This window comes from Musca domestica, unplaced genomic scaffold, assembly GCF_030504385.1.
Source record: "Musca domestica strain aabys unplaced genomic scaffold, Musca_domestica.polishedcontigs.V.1.1 6, whole genome shotgun sequence".
NCBI lineage: Eukaryota > Metazoa > Arthropoda > Insecta > Diptera > Muscidae > Musca > Musca domestica.
In genome coordinates, this window is record NW_026712363.1 from 12,469,945 (window position 1) to 12,486,686 (window position 16,742).

The 16,742-nt window shown below is 35.0% G+C and overlaps 2 protein-coding genes across 2 annotated transcripts in view; one reads left to right on the forward strand and one right to left on the reverse strand.

Moving 5' to 3' along the window:
* The first annotated feature begins 2,909 nt into the window (after nucleotides 1–2,909).
* Nucleotides 2,910–6,373, forward strand: LOC101895593 (digestive cysteine proteinase 1). Its single transcript, XM_005178365.4, has 3 exons — nucleotides 2,910–3,186; nucleotides 4,587–5,579; nucleotides 5,640–6,373. Exons 1-3 carry the CDS (start codon nucleotides 3,138–3,140, stop codon nucleotides 6,248–6,250), a joined length of 1,653 nt encoding a protein of 550 aa, XP_005178422.2. The 5' UTR covers nucleotides 2,910–3,137; the 3' UTR covers nucleotides 6,251–6,373.
* Nucleotides 6,374–9,149: 2,776 nt separating this feature from the next.
* The window catches only part of LOC101896271 (reversion-inducing cysteine-rich protein with Kazal motifs), a 108,583-nt gene continuing 100,990 nt past the window's right edge, over nucleotides 9,150–16,742 (reverse strand). Inside the window, exons 8-9 of the mRNA XM_059129336.1 lie at nucleotides 13,987–14,253; nucleotides 9,150–13,910 (exon numbers count right to left, since the gene is read on the reverse strand). Coding sequence (XP_058985319.1) covers nucleotides 13,105–13,910; nucleotides 13,987–14,253 — 1,073 coding nt within the window. The 3' untranslated portion in view covers nucleotides 9,150–13,104. The remainder of the gene's footprint in view (nucleotides 13,911–13,986; nucleotides 14,254–16,742) is intronic.

The window sequence follows — 16,742 nt, forward strand, 5'->3', positions numbered from 1 at the left end:
ATATCCGATCTTTCGTTGATAGATAATTTAATGTACAAGAAGAAGCAAGCCGAAACGGCCAAATTTGTCTGGTAAATAGTAGTAATTATTTCCATAGTCAAATTTAAAACATTAACACGAAAATTTTGTATGCAAAGGTACTTTATGTTTACATTTATTTATTTGACCCATTTACAATGGAATTGACAGTTTGAAAACCAATTTCGATAAACTATAACGAACTATTCGACAAATTTGGACGAGAAAAAAGTTATAGCAGATTGTTAGCATGGTAGAATCAAGAAGGTAAATTCATTTAATCATATGTTTACAATTTTTTCAAAAACTATTTATTTGACAACATCTCATTGTCAAAATTTGTATTTATAAATACACTGCACATACAATGGGAACCTGTTTTTATGTAGTGAAATGTGACAAGGTAAATTACAGAAAATGCAGAGATGGGTTTGCTTTTGCCATGATTGCCAGTTTCTGATTTAACTTTCCCGAAAATTAATGTATTTTAAATAGGCGAAATATATTATTGGCTGCGGCAAGCAAAATATACATTAAAAATTGCAACAGGTAAAGTTGTTTACTTGCCAGTTAACTTCATTCAACTGAAAAAAAATTCAATAAAATATTGGTTTTGTGTGATTAAATGTGCAAAGAAAGGTTCTGAATACATAAAACGCCTTTTTAACTGTCTTAAGTCATCGGCATGGTAGAATTAAGAAGGTAAAGTCATGCAATCATGTTTACATTTTTTTTTTCAAAATTATTCATTTGCCAAAAATTTTATTTATAAATCCAAATGTATATTTATAAATCCATTGTACATACACAAAGCAGAGATTAAAACTTGCTTTGAATGCAGTAAAATTTGACAAGCGAAATTACAGAACATGCAAAGATGGGAATGCTTATTGGAAATGACTTTACCTTCGTATTTTACCATGGTCATTGGCTGGCTTCTTGTAAAAGAACAAAGGAGCATAGGGTGAGCAAGTATAAATTATAAGTCGAAATTAAACTAAGTCAACCTAAATCTTTGTTCGTTTATGGAATAGCATTTTGAAAACTAATTTTTAGATTTTTCAAACTTTTATTTGTCATTTGTTTCTGTAATTGTGGTTTTTATATTAACATGCATCTATCATGAGCTGGAGGTAGAACAGCTTTGTAAAACTACAATATATTCATAATCAAAATTGGCAGAAGTCGGGCAAAAATTTTAACATTAGCCACAAAAAATTATCCAGAATTTTAGAAGTTTTCAGGTTCTGATTGACCTTTTAAACAAGCCTTGTCTAGAATTAAAATTTAAAACTCTTGTTACTAAATTCATTTAAGTTCTCGCTTATGGAATATTCTATTTACATTTGGAAAGTAATAATGAACAAGTTGTCCTTATCAAAAAGTTGCACTGGAGTATTTGTATATACTCATGACAAGCGGGTCATTATTTTCTTCGTACATTAGTCTATATAAAGTCCTTATCAATTTAATTAAAAATATTTATGAAAACGTTTTTTCTCTTTTCATGTTTGTAGTGTGATAATAGGGGCTTGCAGCTTTGAAGCATGGACAAGCTAATACCAATAGAGATCATTGACATTTTAAACTCTTCCATAAGACTGACCATTGTTAGATTGCGTTGAATGTGTGATAATGATTGTTTTGATATATTCTTGTTGTGTTCCTATACTTTTTAATGGTAAAACAAGTAAGGTTGGTCAAGAATATTACTTTTGCAAACAATTTGACGTAGAGTACGTCTGGCTTAAGTCATCAGCTGGAGGAAAGGAGTTTTAGGTTAATTTAGTTCGATTTTGGCCCTACGCCCCTCTGTTCTTTTCCGAAAAAGCCAGCCAGTTAAAAAAGCGTTTTATGTATTGTTACCTTAAAACGCCTTTTTACTGGTTTAAGTCACCGGCTGGCTTCTTCGTTAAAGGTGAAGTAAACAAGTGTAGATTATGGGCCAATATTGAACTAACACAACCTAAAACACCTTTGCTCTTTAAACATATACGTTTTTATTTTGAATTTAAAAATATGAGAACATATTTTCTTTGCAAAAAAAAAAAAACTATTTTTGGCCACAATGGATACTTTTTTATGTTCCCAAATCCAAAGAAGACCGTAAATGATAGTCCCAAGCATGTGACTCTCATGATTTTAGGGACATGTATCGTAAAATTTTCCAAACGGAGCTGCATTCCATCTTTACGTCAGATTTTGCGTATGCAGATATGCTGCGCTCCATTGTTCTATATATTCTCACCTTAAATATGTATTTGAATAATTTTTACCAATACTGTACCCATTTCTTAAAAATGTCTACAAAATGGCCTCAGCTGAGCAAATATGACCTTTTGCGAGAAATTTAGTTGTAGTCAATTTTTATTTTAAAAGGTTTTGCAAGCTCTGCAATTCTCTGATTGTCAAGTAAAGATAAAAGCTGACAAATGGGGGGGAAAATAAATACGGTGAACAGAATAAATAATACAAAATGTAATTGCAAAATAAAAAAAGAATCGCCGGCTTCTTCGTTTTTATTGCAAATGTGAAAGTATGCGTGTCTCCACTGAAACTCATCAGTGCTGGCAAGAAAATTTGTAATAAAATGAAAGTTAATTTCGTTAGAGGTCACAGTAAAACACAACGAAATTAATCGACAATTTTTATATTCCTTGAACAATTTAACTCAGAGATTAAACTTTGTTAATCATTTGCTTTGGATTTGCTTTATTGTTGTTAATTTTTTTAACAATGCGTTTAACCCATTACAATGACATTTCAAAAGTTCCTCAAGTTTCTCAACACTGTACGTTCTCAATCTCTAGCGCTCTTAACTGTACAAAACAAAGAACACAACACAATCACAGACATCACATACATATGCATAAAACCAAACGAAACTTTCAATTTGCAAATAAATAAATAATTCCGAACAAAATAGATTATTAACAAACTTAACCTCAAGCTTGGAGGTTCATCATACTGTGCGTCGTGTTGGTGGCATAGAAGAAAGTGTTTCAAATAGAGATTTTTATAATTAAAGTAAAACTGAAAAGTGAATTTATTGAAGAAACAAAGGAAAACAGTGATAAAGCCTAAACAAAAGTGCTTCTTTTTGGCAATCTCATAGGAAAATGCGTTGTGCATTGATATTTGTTTTTATTATTGGCTGTGCTGTTACAGGTAAAAACAATAATTCGTGATAATTGTAATTTAATATTTTTTTTTATTTTAATGTTATTTAAGGGTGACAAACAAGTGTTCATCGCTCATTTTTATAAATGGCTGAGTTTCTGATTGCATATTCTTGGTATCGTAATGCAAAAAACATTCAAAGTGTTAACCCATTTGGGGGAGGACAAATTACTTTTCGTACACTATTGAGGTAGCGACTTGTACTCAGAAAATGAAATTTGGTCTATATCATGGTAGAAGAATACAGTTAGCTGCATCAACGCTTGGGAACATTGATATGCCAAAATGTGTTAAATGTTTCTTCAAAAATAAGTAGACGCCAGTCAGAGATTGTTATGATATGCATTTTTTAACAATTTTTACAAATTTGAACAATTTTTCATTCAAAAATTTCAATTCCAAAATTGGTTTGACAGTTCATTGTCCAGCAGCTGTGACGATGCAACTACTTCTATTCTCCTACCATGGTCCATGTCAACAATACAACCACCATTGTTTTCCAACATCGCCCTGTAGCATAAACGCCCTATTTATGAACTATCAGAAAAGTATTTATCCATGGGTACCAGGTAAACGTTGGCTACAAAAACCCAGGTTACATTTAATCGATATAGACAGTATATGAATCATAACATGAATATTTCGAGGAGTTACAAACGACAAAGCTAATATACCCTCTATAGAATGGTGGAGGGTATAAAGATTATTTTTAACAGATTTTGAAAGTCGACGCATATTTCCATTTCGGTTTGTATAGTACAACTATTTTAAGGTCTCTTAAAATTTTCTTAAGGTGGTCTACAATAAAGCTGTTTTAATGCTTTTTGGTTAATGCTTGCTCATATTCTAAAATTTAATTTATTAAATATTTTTTTTCTGGTCATCCAAAAAAATGCCACCCACAACGCATTTTATGGTCCACCATAATGGCTAATATTAAGCCGATAATAAGTACAACAATTTCTTTGGGGCCAACTATATGCTTGTAAAGGATTCCTTATTCCATCTATAAAGGATAATTCTTTTATAAACATTTTCTCAGCTGAACAATATACTTCTTTCGTTTAATCATAAGATCTCTTTTCAGATATTCTATAAATATCAATTTTACAATGCGGGATAGGCATTGCAAAAAATCCTATATAAATTCGGGCTATTCACAAAGTTTGTTTCATGTGGTCTCCTCTTTTCAGGGCGTATAAAAAGACTCCTTGTAAGTCGTCTATAAAAATTTGGCGTATAGTCTCATTTTATGTTGTCATTCTTCAAGTCGATTATAAAGAGCATAGAGCATATACTTTTACAGATAGAAAAACATTTTTCTGTCTTTGAAGTATAATTTATTAACGTAATTTTCGATAACATCTTGATTATTTATTTCTTTTCAGCACTGGCCACCAAACCCCCACGTTGGGATCCAAATTACATTGTCAAGGGCACTTTGTATATACCATATGCTGAAATTGCAGAACCTTTCTATGCCTGGTATGATAAGAATACAAAACGTTCACGTATCGATTATTATGGCGGTATGGTTAAAACATATCAATTGGGCAATGAACATCCATATGGAACATCTTTGAAATTGGCACCCATTACTACTCGTGACGAACTGAACAAAGTAACATGTTTACAGTTGAATGGTACAGCTGAGAATCCTGTGGAAATTCAATCAATTCTACCATATGTAAAAGATTTCTCCTTGATTGGAACTGAAAGCTTTTTGGGTTTTACATGTGATAAATTCCGTTTGGAAGAGACAATCGGACAGAAGAAAAATGTCTACACATTGTGGGTGCGCTACAAGAAATCTCCGCATTATCCAGCATCTCGTATGCCAATTCCTGTACGCTACGAAATGAGAGGTTATAATACACTATTGGGTTCCCATTACGATCATTATTATTTGGATTATGACAGCTACGAACATGATGACATTCCCAATGAGGTATTTGAATTGGATGACGACATGCAATGCGTTGCTTTCCCTGGCCCCGGTAAAGGACACTATGCCACATTTAATCCCATGCAGGAATTTGTTCATCCCTCAGTGGATCATCATGTCGATCATCATTTTGAAGAGTTCAAAAACAAGCATAACATTGATTATCAGACTGAACATGAGCATGAATATCGCAAGAATGTTTTCAGACAAAATCTAAGATTTATTAATTCAAAGAATCGTGCAAAATTAAGTTATACCTTGGCTGTAAATCACTTGGCTGATAAGACTGATGACGAATTAAAGGCCCGTCGTGGTTTTAGGTCAACAGGTGTATACAATACCGGCAAACCATTCCCCTATAACACAGCCAAGCTAAGAGATCAAATTCCTGAACAATACGACTGGCGTATATTTGGTGCTGTGACACCTGTTAAAGGTAATTTCAATTAATACTTTATATGGATGCTTTTCTAATCCTGTTTTCATATGATTTCAGATCAATCGGTTTGCGGCTCTTGTTGGTCTTTCGGCACCATTGGCCACATTGAGGGAGCATATTTCCTCAAGAATGGCGGCAACTTGGTTCGTTTATCCCAACAAGCATTAATTGATTGCTCTTGGCAATATGGCAACAATGGCTGTGATGGCGGTGAAGATTTCCGTGCCTATCAATGGATAATGGAAATGGGTGGGGTACCAACTGAGGAGGAATATGGTCCATATTTGGGCCAAGATGGCTATTGTCATGCCAAAAATGTTTCACTTGTGGCACCCATTAAAGGATTTGTAAATGTAACCTCCAATGATCCAGAAGCCTTTAAAATTGCCCTGCTTAAACATGGCCCCCTTTCGGTGGCCATTGATGCATCCCCAAAAACCTTTAGTTTCTATTCGCATGGTGTCTATTATGAAGCCTCATGCAAAAATGGTCTGGATGAATTAGATCATGCGGTGCTGGCTGTGGGTTATGGCACAATTAATGGCGAAGATTATTGGTTAGTTAAGAACTCGTGGTCTACCTATTGGGGTAATGACGGTTACATTCTAATGTCAGCACGTAAAAATAATTGCGGTGTCATGACCATGCCTACATATGTAGAGATGTAAGAAGGTGTGAGTGGAGATTTAACTGCACGACAAAAATGCCGGCATTTTTTGTTAATTGAATATTAATCTTTTATACTTATTCAATGAAAATGTATGATTTTCTAATAAAGTTTAAAAAATGTATATTTTTCTAGTTACAAAAATTTGTTTTAAAGTTAACGAGAGCTCTTACGAAACTATCGTAAAAGTTTGGATGTGATATGTTTAGTGTGAAACATATTTCGGGTGTCCATGAAGTTTTTAATATCTGACAAGGTTTTACCATAAGTCCCATTTATTTTTCTTTATCTATATAGGTCCACGCTTTCTCATAGCACGCATGTAGGGGTTCCTACCGATGTTCGATATTCTGATGATTCTAGCCACGTTTTCTAACGCAATTGTTTAAAATTCGGTACTTGGAGTATGTAACGGCTTCTACATTTTGTAGCACATCATTACATTTATAAAATGTGGTGCAAAAGTAATCCTCCTATCAGGAAATGCTATAAATTTTATGACTGGCTGTCTGTCTGTTCTAATCACGATACATCCCACATTATTTGACATACAACTTCAAAATTTGGCACAACAATTTGTATTGTGTCTACGATGGTTTCGGTATAGTCCCCATATAATGGTACCTCCCGATATTCGGTATTTTGATGATTTTTGCCACATTTTTTCAGGGATTTGTCTAAAAATTGGTACTTGTAGTTCTTAATGGGTTCTAACTCTGGTGGAGGAACATTGCCCGTATAGGTCCACAGTTTGATACAGCCCACATATAACGGTACCTCCCAATATTCGGTATTTCGATGATTTTTGCCCATTTTTTTTTTCACGGATTTGTCTAAAAATTGGTATTTGTAGGTCACAATTGGTTTTACCTCCGGTGGAAGAACATTGAATATCTTCGCCTATAGCGGACATATTACGGTACTCACCTATATTCGGTATTTTGATAATACTAATCACATTTACCCACGAAATTGTTTCAAATTTGGTATTTTAGAAGATTATGTAGATGACAATCCTTGAAGTATAAAATGGTCTAAAGAAGTTCCCGCTTTAGTATAGCCCCATATAAAGGCCTCACTCATTTTATGGTTTTTTGATAAGCTTAATCAAAAGTTCGGCCCGGGCGAACTTAATGTTTTTTTACTTGTTATTTGTAAACGGGTTCTTTTCTTCATTATGGAGGATATTTCGGCCTGTTCATTTAATTTTCAATCAAGAACATTAAAATTGAAACCAAATCTTCTTGCTCGTTTTCTCCACCGAGTTTTGTTTGGTTCAAATTAAAGAAGGAGGATACAAGAGGCAAATCAGGGTCCTCAACGGCCGGGCCGGATTTCTGTTCTATGAAAATAGAAAATGACGAATCTTTATAAATGTTTTGTAAAAGTTTTCAATTCAATTTCTCATAGAACATTAATTGAGCCCCAGGTGGTAGAAAACAAAGAAGCAAACGGGCGAAGGCGAATGAAATATGTACAGGGTGAGATGAAAAAACTGCAACTAACTTTAGACTGCTGTCACTTCAAAGTCACTCGTCCGACAGCTGTTAAAATTATTCCAGTGACAGCTCATTATATTGTTTACAAGCGTACAAAAGCATTTTGGTGAGAATTTTCCAGAGCACTCAAGCATTTAAATGTGAATAAATCTTTTGTGTCTCGTCAAGGAAGTGAACGGAAGGAAACAGCAACATCAGCAGAAATGGTTCGAAAAGTAAAGAGCTGAGCTATATCATATCGCAATGTTCCATTCGGCAAATTTTGAAAAATGAGCTCGGGAATTGAAATTCCAAAAAGAAAGTAAATAGACTCAAAAGAGCTAAAGAGTTGTTTCGCCTGGCCGAAAGTGGTGAACTGCCGAATTTGGTTTTCTCCAATGAGAAAACATTTGTTGTCCAGTAGTTTGTAAACAAACAAAATGATAGTGTTTACTTTCCAAAGAGGTCAGCTGAAAATGTGCACCTTCGGTTGGCCATGAGAACTTAAGCATCCGCCATGGTGATGGTGTGGGCCACCATAACAGCCGATGGTCGCTCTCCGCTCGTATTAATCGACCGTGGCATCAGAATAAATCCCGAATATTATTGCGAAAATATTCTGGAGGGTGTATTAAAGCCTAGGACATGAAAACATTTTGGCCGCAGACCTTGGACATTCCAACAGGACTCAGCACCATCGCACTCAGCACGTGTCACCCAAGAATGGTTACAAAATGAGGTTCCTCGCTTCATTTCCAGCGCACAATGGCCACCAAAATCTCCGGATACCAGTCCGTTGGACTATTGTGTCTGGAGTATTTTGGAAAGCAAGGTTTGCACTAAAAAATACCAAAGTGTCGATCACCTCAAGCAAGCGCTTCGCCGGGAATGGGCCAAAATACCGCAGAGCAACATTCGGCCAGCGTGTGACGATTTCATTGACTGTTTGAAGGCCATAATTCGTGCCAAAGGTGACCAATTGGAACAAATCTAAACATATTCTAAAATTTGATGCTATTTCCGACATTATGGCGTTTTACTTTGTTTCCGTTTTTTTATCTCATCCTGTATACGTTAAGGTAATTCCTTCCTCGTCAGCCATGGAAAATGATCAAGGCATGGGCTTTAAGATGGATCTAATATTATAGTCCTTCAACAAAGAAAAGATCGAATCCCTTTTTCATTTAAAGTAATAAAATATCAAATATTTTAATGAAATCATAATATAATTTATTAAACATTTTCTTTAATAATTCTTGTTTTTAATATATATATATTTTTATACAAAAAGGTACTTCTTAATGACTATTTGAGTATTGTTTTTTAATCAATATTTTTGGGATCAATTCAGGGATAAATATTAAACAACTTTGGTAATTTATGTTATTAAAAAAAGAAAGAAATGTATGAACAAAGAAGGCGTTTGTTTTGTTGTATTTCTGTTTGTATGTATGTGGGCATGCGATTATAAAATGTTTGCATTGAATACCACACTATTTACAAAATAGTCTATTAATTAAAAAAAGATCTATTCTACTTATAAGTAGGTGTATAGTAATTAGAATAATTATAATCATATAATAATCTTTATTGTATAACTATGCAGATATGTTTTAGTTTGATTTCATTTATTAATATGTCTGTATGTATTTATGTTTTAAATAACCATTTGTGTTTTTGTATTTGTCATGACAATTATCATTATAAATATGGCCTAATTTATTAATAAAGTTGTTCTTTTGTTGTTGTTGTTGCTGTTGTTTTAATATCTAATATCACAAGGAGATCAATTAAACTTAAATAATTATGATAATAATGGACAAAACAAACAAAACTTAAATGTAATTTGTGTAGTTCAGATTTTTGAAAAAAAAATGTTTATTTTAACTTAAATTTAATTTAAAGAAAATTACAATGAATTCAAACGAAGAAAGGCACTTTGTTTAATTTTTAATTTACGCAAAAAAGAATTATTTAAAAACAAGTTGAAAATTAATTTGTCTTATTAATTTTTAAATTGCTGTCTCATTTATATTTATTGAAAAAAAATTAATTTTAATTTATATATTTTTTAAAACTATATTGGCACCAAGAATTCACACACTTGATCAAGAATAAAATTTACATTTTTACTAATAATAAAGAAAATGAGAAATAATTAAAACATATGTGGGTATTTGAAGAAGAAATGTGAACAGACAGACCATTTGCTAAGAAATGTAAGTAACAACCCGGGATACTTAATCCATTAAGTTGTTTTTTTAGAAATTCTAGATTGAAAAGAACTAGTAATTGAACCAAAGAGAGAATGTTTTTTTTTTTTTGCTGCAATGCTTGGGGATAGCGGTATTCAAAGGCGGTACACTGTATTTGGCTGATAAACTTTAAACTATGTAAATCCTCCCTGAGATTGGAAGACTGTCATGTATCAGACTGATACTAGCTAAAATTTACAACTATCGCTTTATGAAAGATTAACTGGGCCTTTATGTCTGCCTTGTTTGGCTGCATTCTGGCGATTTGGTAAGGTTTTTGGGTTTGCAAGTGGTTGAAATTATCTGCCAATCGATCACGAAAACACTGAATACGGCGTTGCAAAAGCTGAAGTAATTAGTGAAACTTATTCTAGGAGGGATCAAAGAGCGGCTGTTCAGCGATTTGAACACATGTCTTTAAATTCCAATATATCTCGCATTAACTCAAAGAGTTTTCAAGATTTTAAGTCATCGATTGAAATTTGACTCCCAACTACTCAAAAATAAGAATAACTACATAGACAATTATTTGAAAAGAGGTCACCAGATATCAGTGCTAAATTTTGTTAATTTATGTAAAACTCCAATCTTCAACTTCTTGAGTCCAATTCAATTTGAAATATGATGGAAATAAAGTAAAGTAAGATAGGTTGAACCAGTAAGGAAAAATCAAAAGTCGGGCGGGACCGACTATATGATACCCCACATCACTAGAGCTCCCATAACAAAATATTTTTTTTCAAGTAGATAATACCACCTATCAACATTTGGCTTTAGAGCAGTTATAGTTTGCTAAAGAGTGCATGATATCACTTGGAGAAGGATTATATTAAAAAATATACATCGGAGCCGAGTTGCACAAAATGGAAACCTATGTCCCGAAATTCACTCCATTTGGGCTGATATTAGCCATTATTTGCAGAATAAACCCGAAATCGGATTAAGGATATATATGGGAGCTATATCCAAATCTTAGTGTTTCTGAGCTTTATAAGATTTCTTGTACCAAATATCATTGATGTCGAATGCATATTACGAATTTGAGGGACTTCAACACCAAATCGGATGACAGATATATATGGAAGCTATAGCTATGTTTGAACCGATAGCTTAAAGGAAGCAGAGTGACATTTCATCGAACCCCGCGGAATTGTTGGTCTAAATGGAATTGATTACATTTTAAATAATTAATTACATTTAAAAACAAGTTAAACAGTATCAGTCGGTATTGCCGACAGATATATACCCTCAGCCTATGTTCGATTAAATAATCAAACGTTTGACCCTCTATGGATCCGTTTCCGAAGGAATGGGCCAATATTGTCCATTTTGTATCAGACCCAAAAATATGATATAAATATTCCTGATATGGATTATATTGACTCACTCCTTCACTTTTTATGAGATATGTAATAATTTTTAGAAAATGTTAAAATGTGCGTGGTGTACCATATAGAGTCTACCGAAATATTCCATTTTTATACTTCATCTGATACAAATAAAAAATATTGAGCGAAATATTGGGCTAAATTACAAGAAAGGATATTTATGTCCAATTTTATGCGAAATCATAAATTCCGATAAATGTCATATTCATATCAGGCTTCTTATTGAGAGAAATATTTGAGCATAACAAGTAGTAAAGAATTGCTAAATTGTTTCGAAAGTTATGACAGATATAATTATTGAAAATTGTGACACTTTGTGGGTGAGGTACCAGAAGGGGTTCGCAGATATATATCAACTTCATAACAGATCTTGTGTAAGCAAAAAAAAATTTATGTGTGGAATTTGAAGAGATTTGGATGCTTATTTCGCTTTATTTGAGCGTTTTGTTTCTCAAAATCTTGAACCCTAAGTATGGGGGAGGTACCAGAAGAAATGGTTCGATCTATACCACCTTTATAACAGATCTTGTGTTGATAGAAATATTGAGATGTGCCAAGTTAAATGGAATCAGATCTTAATGTGGCGTTTTATGAGCTTCATGGGTATTCAAAATTTCGACACTTTGTGGGGGAGGTAGCAGAAGGAGTGGACCGATACATTCCATGTTAACAGCAGATCCTGGGTTTATAAAAATATTGGAATGTGTGAAATTTGAAGACGTTCGGATCCTTACATCACATTTTATAAGAGTTATAATTATGACCCTTTGTGGGGGAGGTACTTGATGGAGTTGACCGGTACTGTCCATTTTAGCACCTGACCTAGCACTGACGCAAATATTAGGATTTGCAAAGTTAGAGCAAAATCGGATAACCGTTTCTCTTTCTGTGCAAAAAATATATTTTATATATATTTTTTGAAAATTTCGACCTTTTGTGGGGGAGGTACCAAAAGGAGTGGACCGATGTATTCCCTCTTAACACCAGACCTTGGGTTAATAAAAATATTGGGATATGTGAAATTTGAAGACAATCGGACTCTTACATCACATTTTTATAGGAGTTGTAATTATTCAAAATTTTGACTCTTTGTGGGGCACGTACTTGATGGAGTGGACCGATATTGTCCATTTTCGCAACTGACCTGGCACTGATGAAAATATTAGGATTTGCAAAGTTCGAGCAAAATCGGATTATCCTTTCTCTTTCTGTGCAATAAATTATTTTCTTTGCAAATTTTGACATTTTATGTGGGAGGTACCAGAAGGAGTGGACCGATATTGCCCATCTCCGAACTCGATCTAAGTTTGACAAAAATATTACGATGTACCAAGTTTGGATCAAATCGGATACTCCCTTCGAGAATTATCGTGCGCACCAGCCAGCCAGACAGACAGACAGACGGACGGACATCGCTAGATCGACTCCAAATGTTCTGAAACGGATTTGGTCCAAAGAGACCTAGGGTCTAAAACCATTATTTGGACTAGGCACGTTTTGACCGTATCAAATGATATATACCCTCTGTAGCCATATGGCTGAGGGTATAAAAAATAAAAGACTATAGGGTTGTCACATTTCTTCTTCGAAATTAATGAGATTAATTTTAAACTTAATAAATACAAAATCTCTACAACATTTCAAAATAAATAAATTGAAAAAAAAAAAAAAAATACAAGATTCGAAACCATTTGAGCTTTGCACATTTTCACTGGCACTTGTTTTGTTTTAAGACTACGATACATATTTGGTTCTCCACAAACCCATCAGCACCGAACCGGATGCCATAACCAATAACAAATATAAACTTAAATCATTCCAGCAAGGTATTGAGGCATTTTCAATACTGGGATCTAACATATTTGACATTGTCAGTCCGGATAGAATTAAATTTGTGGTGATTTTATGCGACTGGGCTGTTATTAGCGATGACAGCTTTTCCGCTTCGCGTATACAGGCTTCGATTTGCATTCGGTTTGGTGTCGAAGCTCTTGGTACAATGGCCACAAATATGCCCACCTCCATGGTAAGGAATCCGGTCAACTGGCATTCGGTGACTTGTACAAGACTATCAATCTCATGCAACACACTACGTAAAGTGAGTAAATCTTTATGTTGTCCCCTAAGGGCATAGAGGGCCCGATCGATTTGTTTTCTCGAATAGATTATACGAAATGCTGAGGCACACAGGGGACAACAGGCTCCAGGTGGTGTTATGGCTTGACAATACGGAGAGGGTAAATCTGGGCATTTAACCAAACGACAACGTTTCCTGTCCAAATCATGACTTAGCAGACCCACCTCACGGCAACGACCCTTATAGTCGACCAAAATATAATCCGACCAGGCGGCACATTCACTGGGATAATTGACGCCGTTGATGCCACACACTGGACCCTTCCAAGAACAACCACGATTACATGGACCCCAATGGGCAAAATTCGATTTGGCATTTAAAAGATCACAGGCTGATTTGTATGTAATCCCTTTGGTATCGCAAACGGGTTGATCGGAGTTTTCACATGGCAGAGTTTGATTAACTAAAAAATAAGAGAGAGGGAAAGAACAAAATGCTATTAATATTCAAGTCGGTACCAATGAATTGTCAATACTCACCACATTTGTACTGCAAACAGGGTCTGTGCATGGAGGACAAACAAATTTGCCTGTGTTCCAAACATTGCATTCCGGCTGGACAATGATAGGCTCCGGGAGCACAAGGATTCCACACTGAACAGGCGCCGAATTCCACATCGGTATCTTGAAGACCCAAACACCGTGCAATACAAAGAGAGGGATAGGTGCGACCATTGATGCCGCACACCGGAACATAGTGGGTGGGGCAGTTGCAAGGTAAACTCGTATAGGAGACATCAGTGTAACCTAAAACAATAACAAAAACAATAATATTACGACTTACTTTTAAGTGTGTAGTGGGGTTTTAAAGAACATTTTTTTGTAATCTTGAAGTGTATTTAGAATTCATTTTCAGGGGTTTACACTGCCTTAATCATGAATTATTTGTAGAATAATTTTCGAGGATTTTTATAAGATTATCATTCAAGGATAAGTAAAAATATAGTATAGAATTATAAAATTATAAATCAGGTATAAGTAAATATATAGTTATGGCATATGTATTTCACGAATTACAGAAACTTTTATCATGGACTTAAAAAAGGAATATTTTTGTAAAGGTCTGTCTGCCCTGCATGGCTCTTTCAAAAAATATTTCTGAAGAATAATACGAAGTATAAATGTGGATAGAAACTTTACTAGAAACAAGTAAAAAAGTTGTAAGTTCGGCCGGGCCGAACTTTGAATACCCTCCACCAATTGGAACGAATTTGGCAATTCTCAAAAACCGTTAAAAATGCTGTTAAAATCTTAAAAATACTGAATGGAACAGAACTGCATAGGCAACTTTTGTCAAAAGCCATTACAATACTCAAATGAGAAACTTAAAAAAAATCGGTGAATAATATAGCTAAAATCATCAAAATATTGAATATCGTGAAGTACCGTTATATGGGGGCTATACGAAGACGTGGACCTGCACAGACAATTTTCGGTCTTAGGCTGTAGTATCCATTACAAACTTTAAATACCAAATTTGAAACAATTCTGGTGAATGATGTCGCTAAAATCATCAAAATATCGGGAGGTACCGTTATATGGGGGCTATACGAAGACGTGAACCTGCACAGACAATTTCGGTGAATAATCTCGCAAAAATCATCAAAATACCGAATATCGGGAGGTGCCGTTATATGGGGGCTATACGAAGACGTGGATCTGCACAGACAATCTCCTGCCATGGGCTGCAGCATCCATTACGAACATCAAATACTAAATTTGAAACAATTCCGATGAATATTGTCGCTTAAATCACCAAAACACCGAAAACAGGGAGGTACAATTATATGGGGCTATACCAAAACGTGGACCTACATGGCCCATTTTCAATACCAAAAGTCCTGCAGACATAATATACATTTGAGTAAAATTTTATCAACCTACTTCAATTCGTTCGGAAGCTAGAGTGATTTCCACAGACGGACAGACGGAAGGACATCGCTAAATCGACATAGAATTTTATGCTGATCAAGAATACATATACTTTGTGGGGTCTAAAATGTATATTTCGAGGTGTTACAAACGGAATAGCAAACTTTATATACCCTCCATACTATGGTGGAGGGTATGAAAATTGTTTAATGCAGGTTCACTTTTTGGTGGTGGCTTTTTGTAAAGATACCACCTCCCCCATATTATTTATTGAGAGGGTGTTGGGGTGTCCGTTTATATGGGGACATATCGAAGAGGCTTGCATTATTTTTGCAACCGATTTGGCTTTTAATAGAAGAGGGCCTTAGAACACGTTTGGCAATGTAACGCAGCAACGCCCATATAAAGGATGATACAGATCTAATTTATTTCGAGGGTCTTTACTTTATAATCTAATCGACTTATAATCGACTTTGCCAATAAATTTAGATTAAGATTTTTTTTCGATGGTAGAAAAGCTTTCCTAGAAGGTATTTAGTAAATAGTAAAAATATAACGGTACATCCTAACAACCGAGCAATGACCCTCGAGTAACTCGTCTATTTCAGAGACTCCAGTTTGCACGTCTCTACTATTGTTCGGTTGTTTATTGATTGGTTCTCATATTTTCTGGAGCACCTTGACGCTAAGGCTCCCTCTTCTGATGCATTCATTTACAGTATGTACACTTTTTTGAGAGAGTGAAGAGTCGGAGCTATATGTGGTTCTGCTGTTACTATGGCCTGTGGAGTTTTGCCGTCTAATAGACGGCAAGCCGTGGTTTCTTCAGCATCTACAGCTACTATCGGTGAATTCACTGGGGTCCGACTCGTAAGCCACTTGCTTTTTCTTCGGTGGGTTTTGGGGTTTCTGTTGTAATCATTTTTGTTATTGGCTTGAAGCCGTTATACTTATACGTAATGGAGTTGCTCCTTAGTGATCCCGAGAGTGCATGAAAATGCAGTGAGGTCCTCTGAAGGGTTGAGACAAAGCTTTATGTTCAGGTGTCATCATTCCCGCCATGTTATAGTATGTTTCGGCGTCAATGTCTCCAATTTTGGGGGATATTTTCAAAGCTTGTCTGTGCCTATCTCACATCCCGGTTTTGTGGAGGGAAGTCGCCGTTACTTATCTCCCAAAAGCAGGAAAACCAAGTCACTCGGTTCCTAAGGACTACGGACCAATTAGTCTGTCATCCTTTCTATCGAAAATTCCAGAAATTCTGATCGACATAGAAATCAGATCTCTACTACCCCCGAGTGCCATCAGCACTGCTCAACATGAGTATATGAAAGATAAATCCGTTGAAACAGCGCAGCACGACG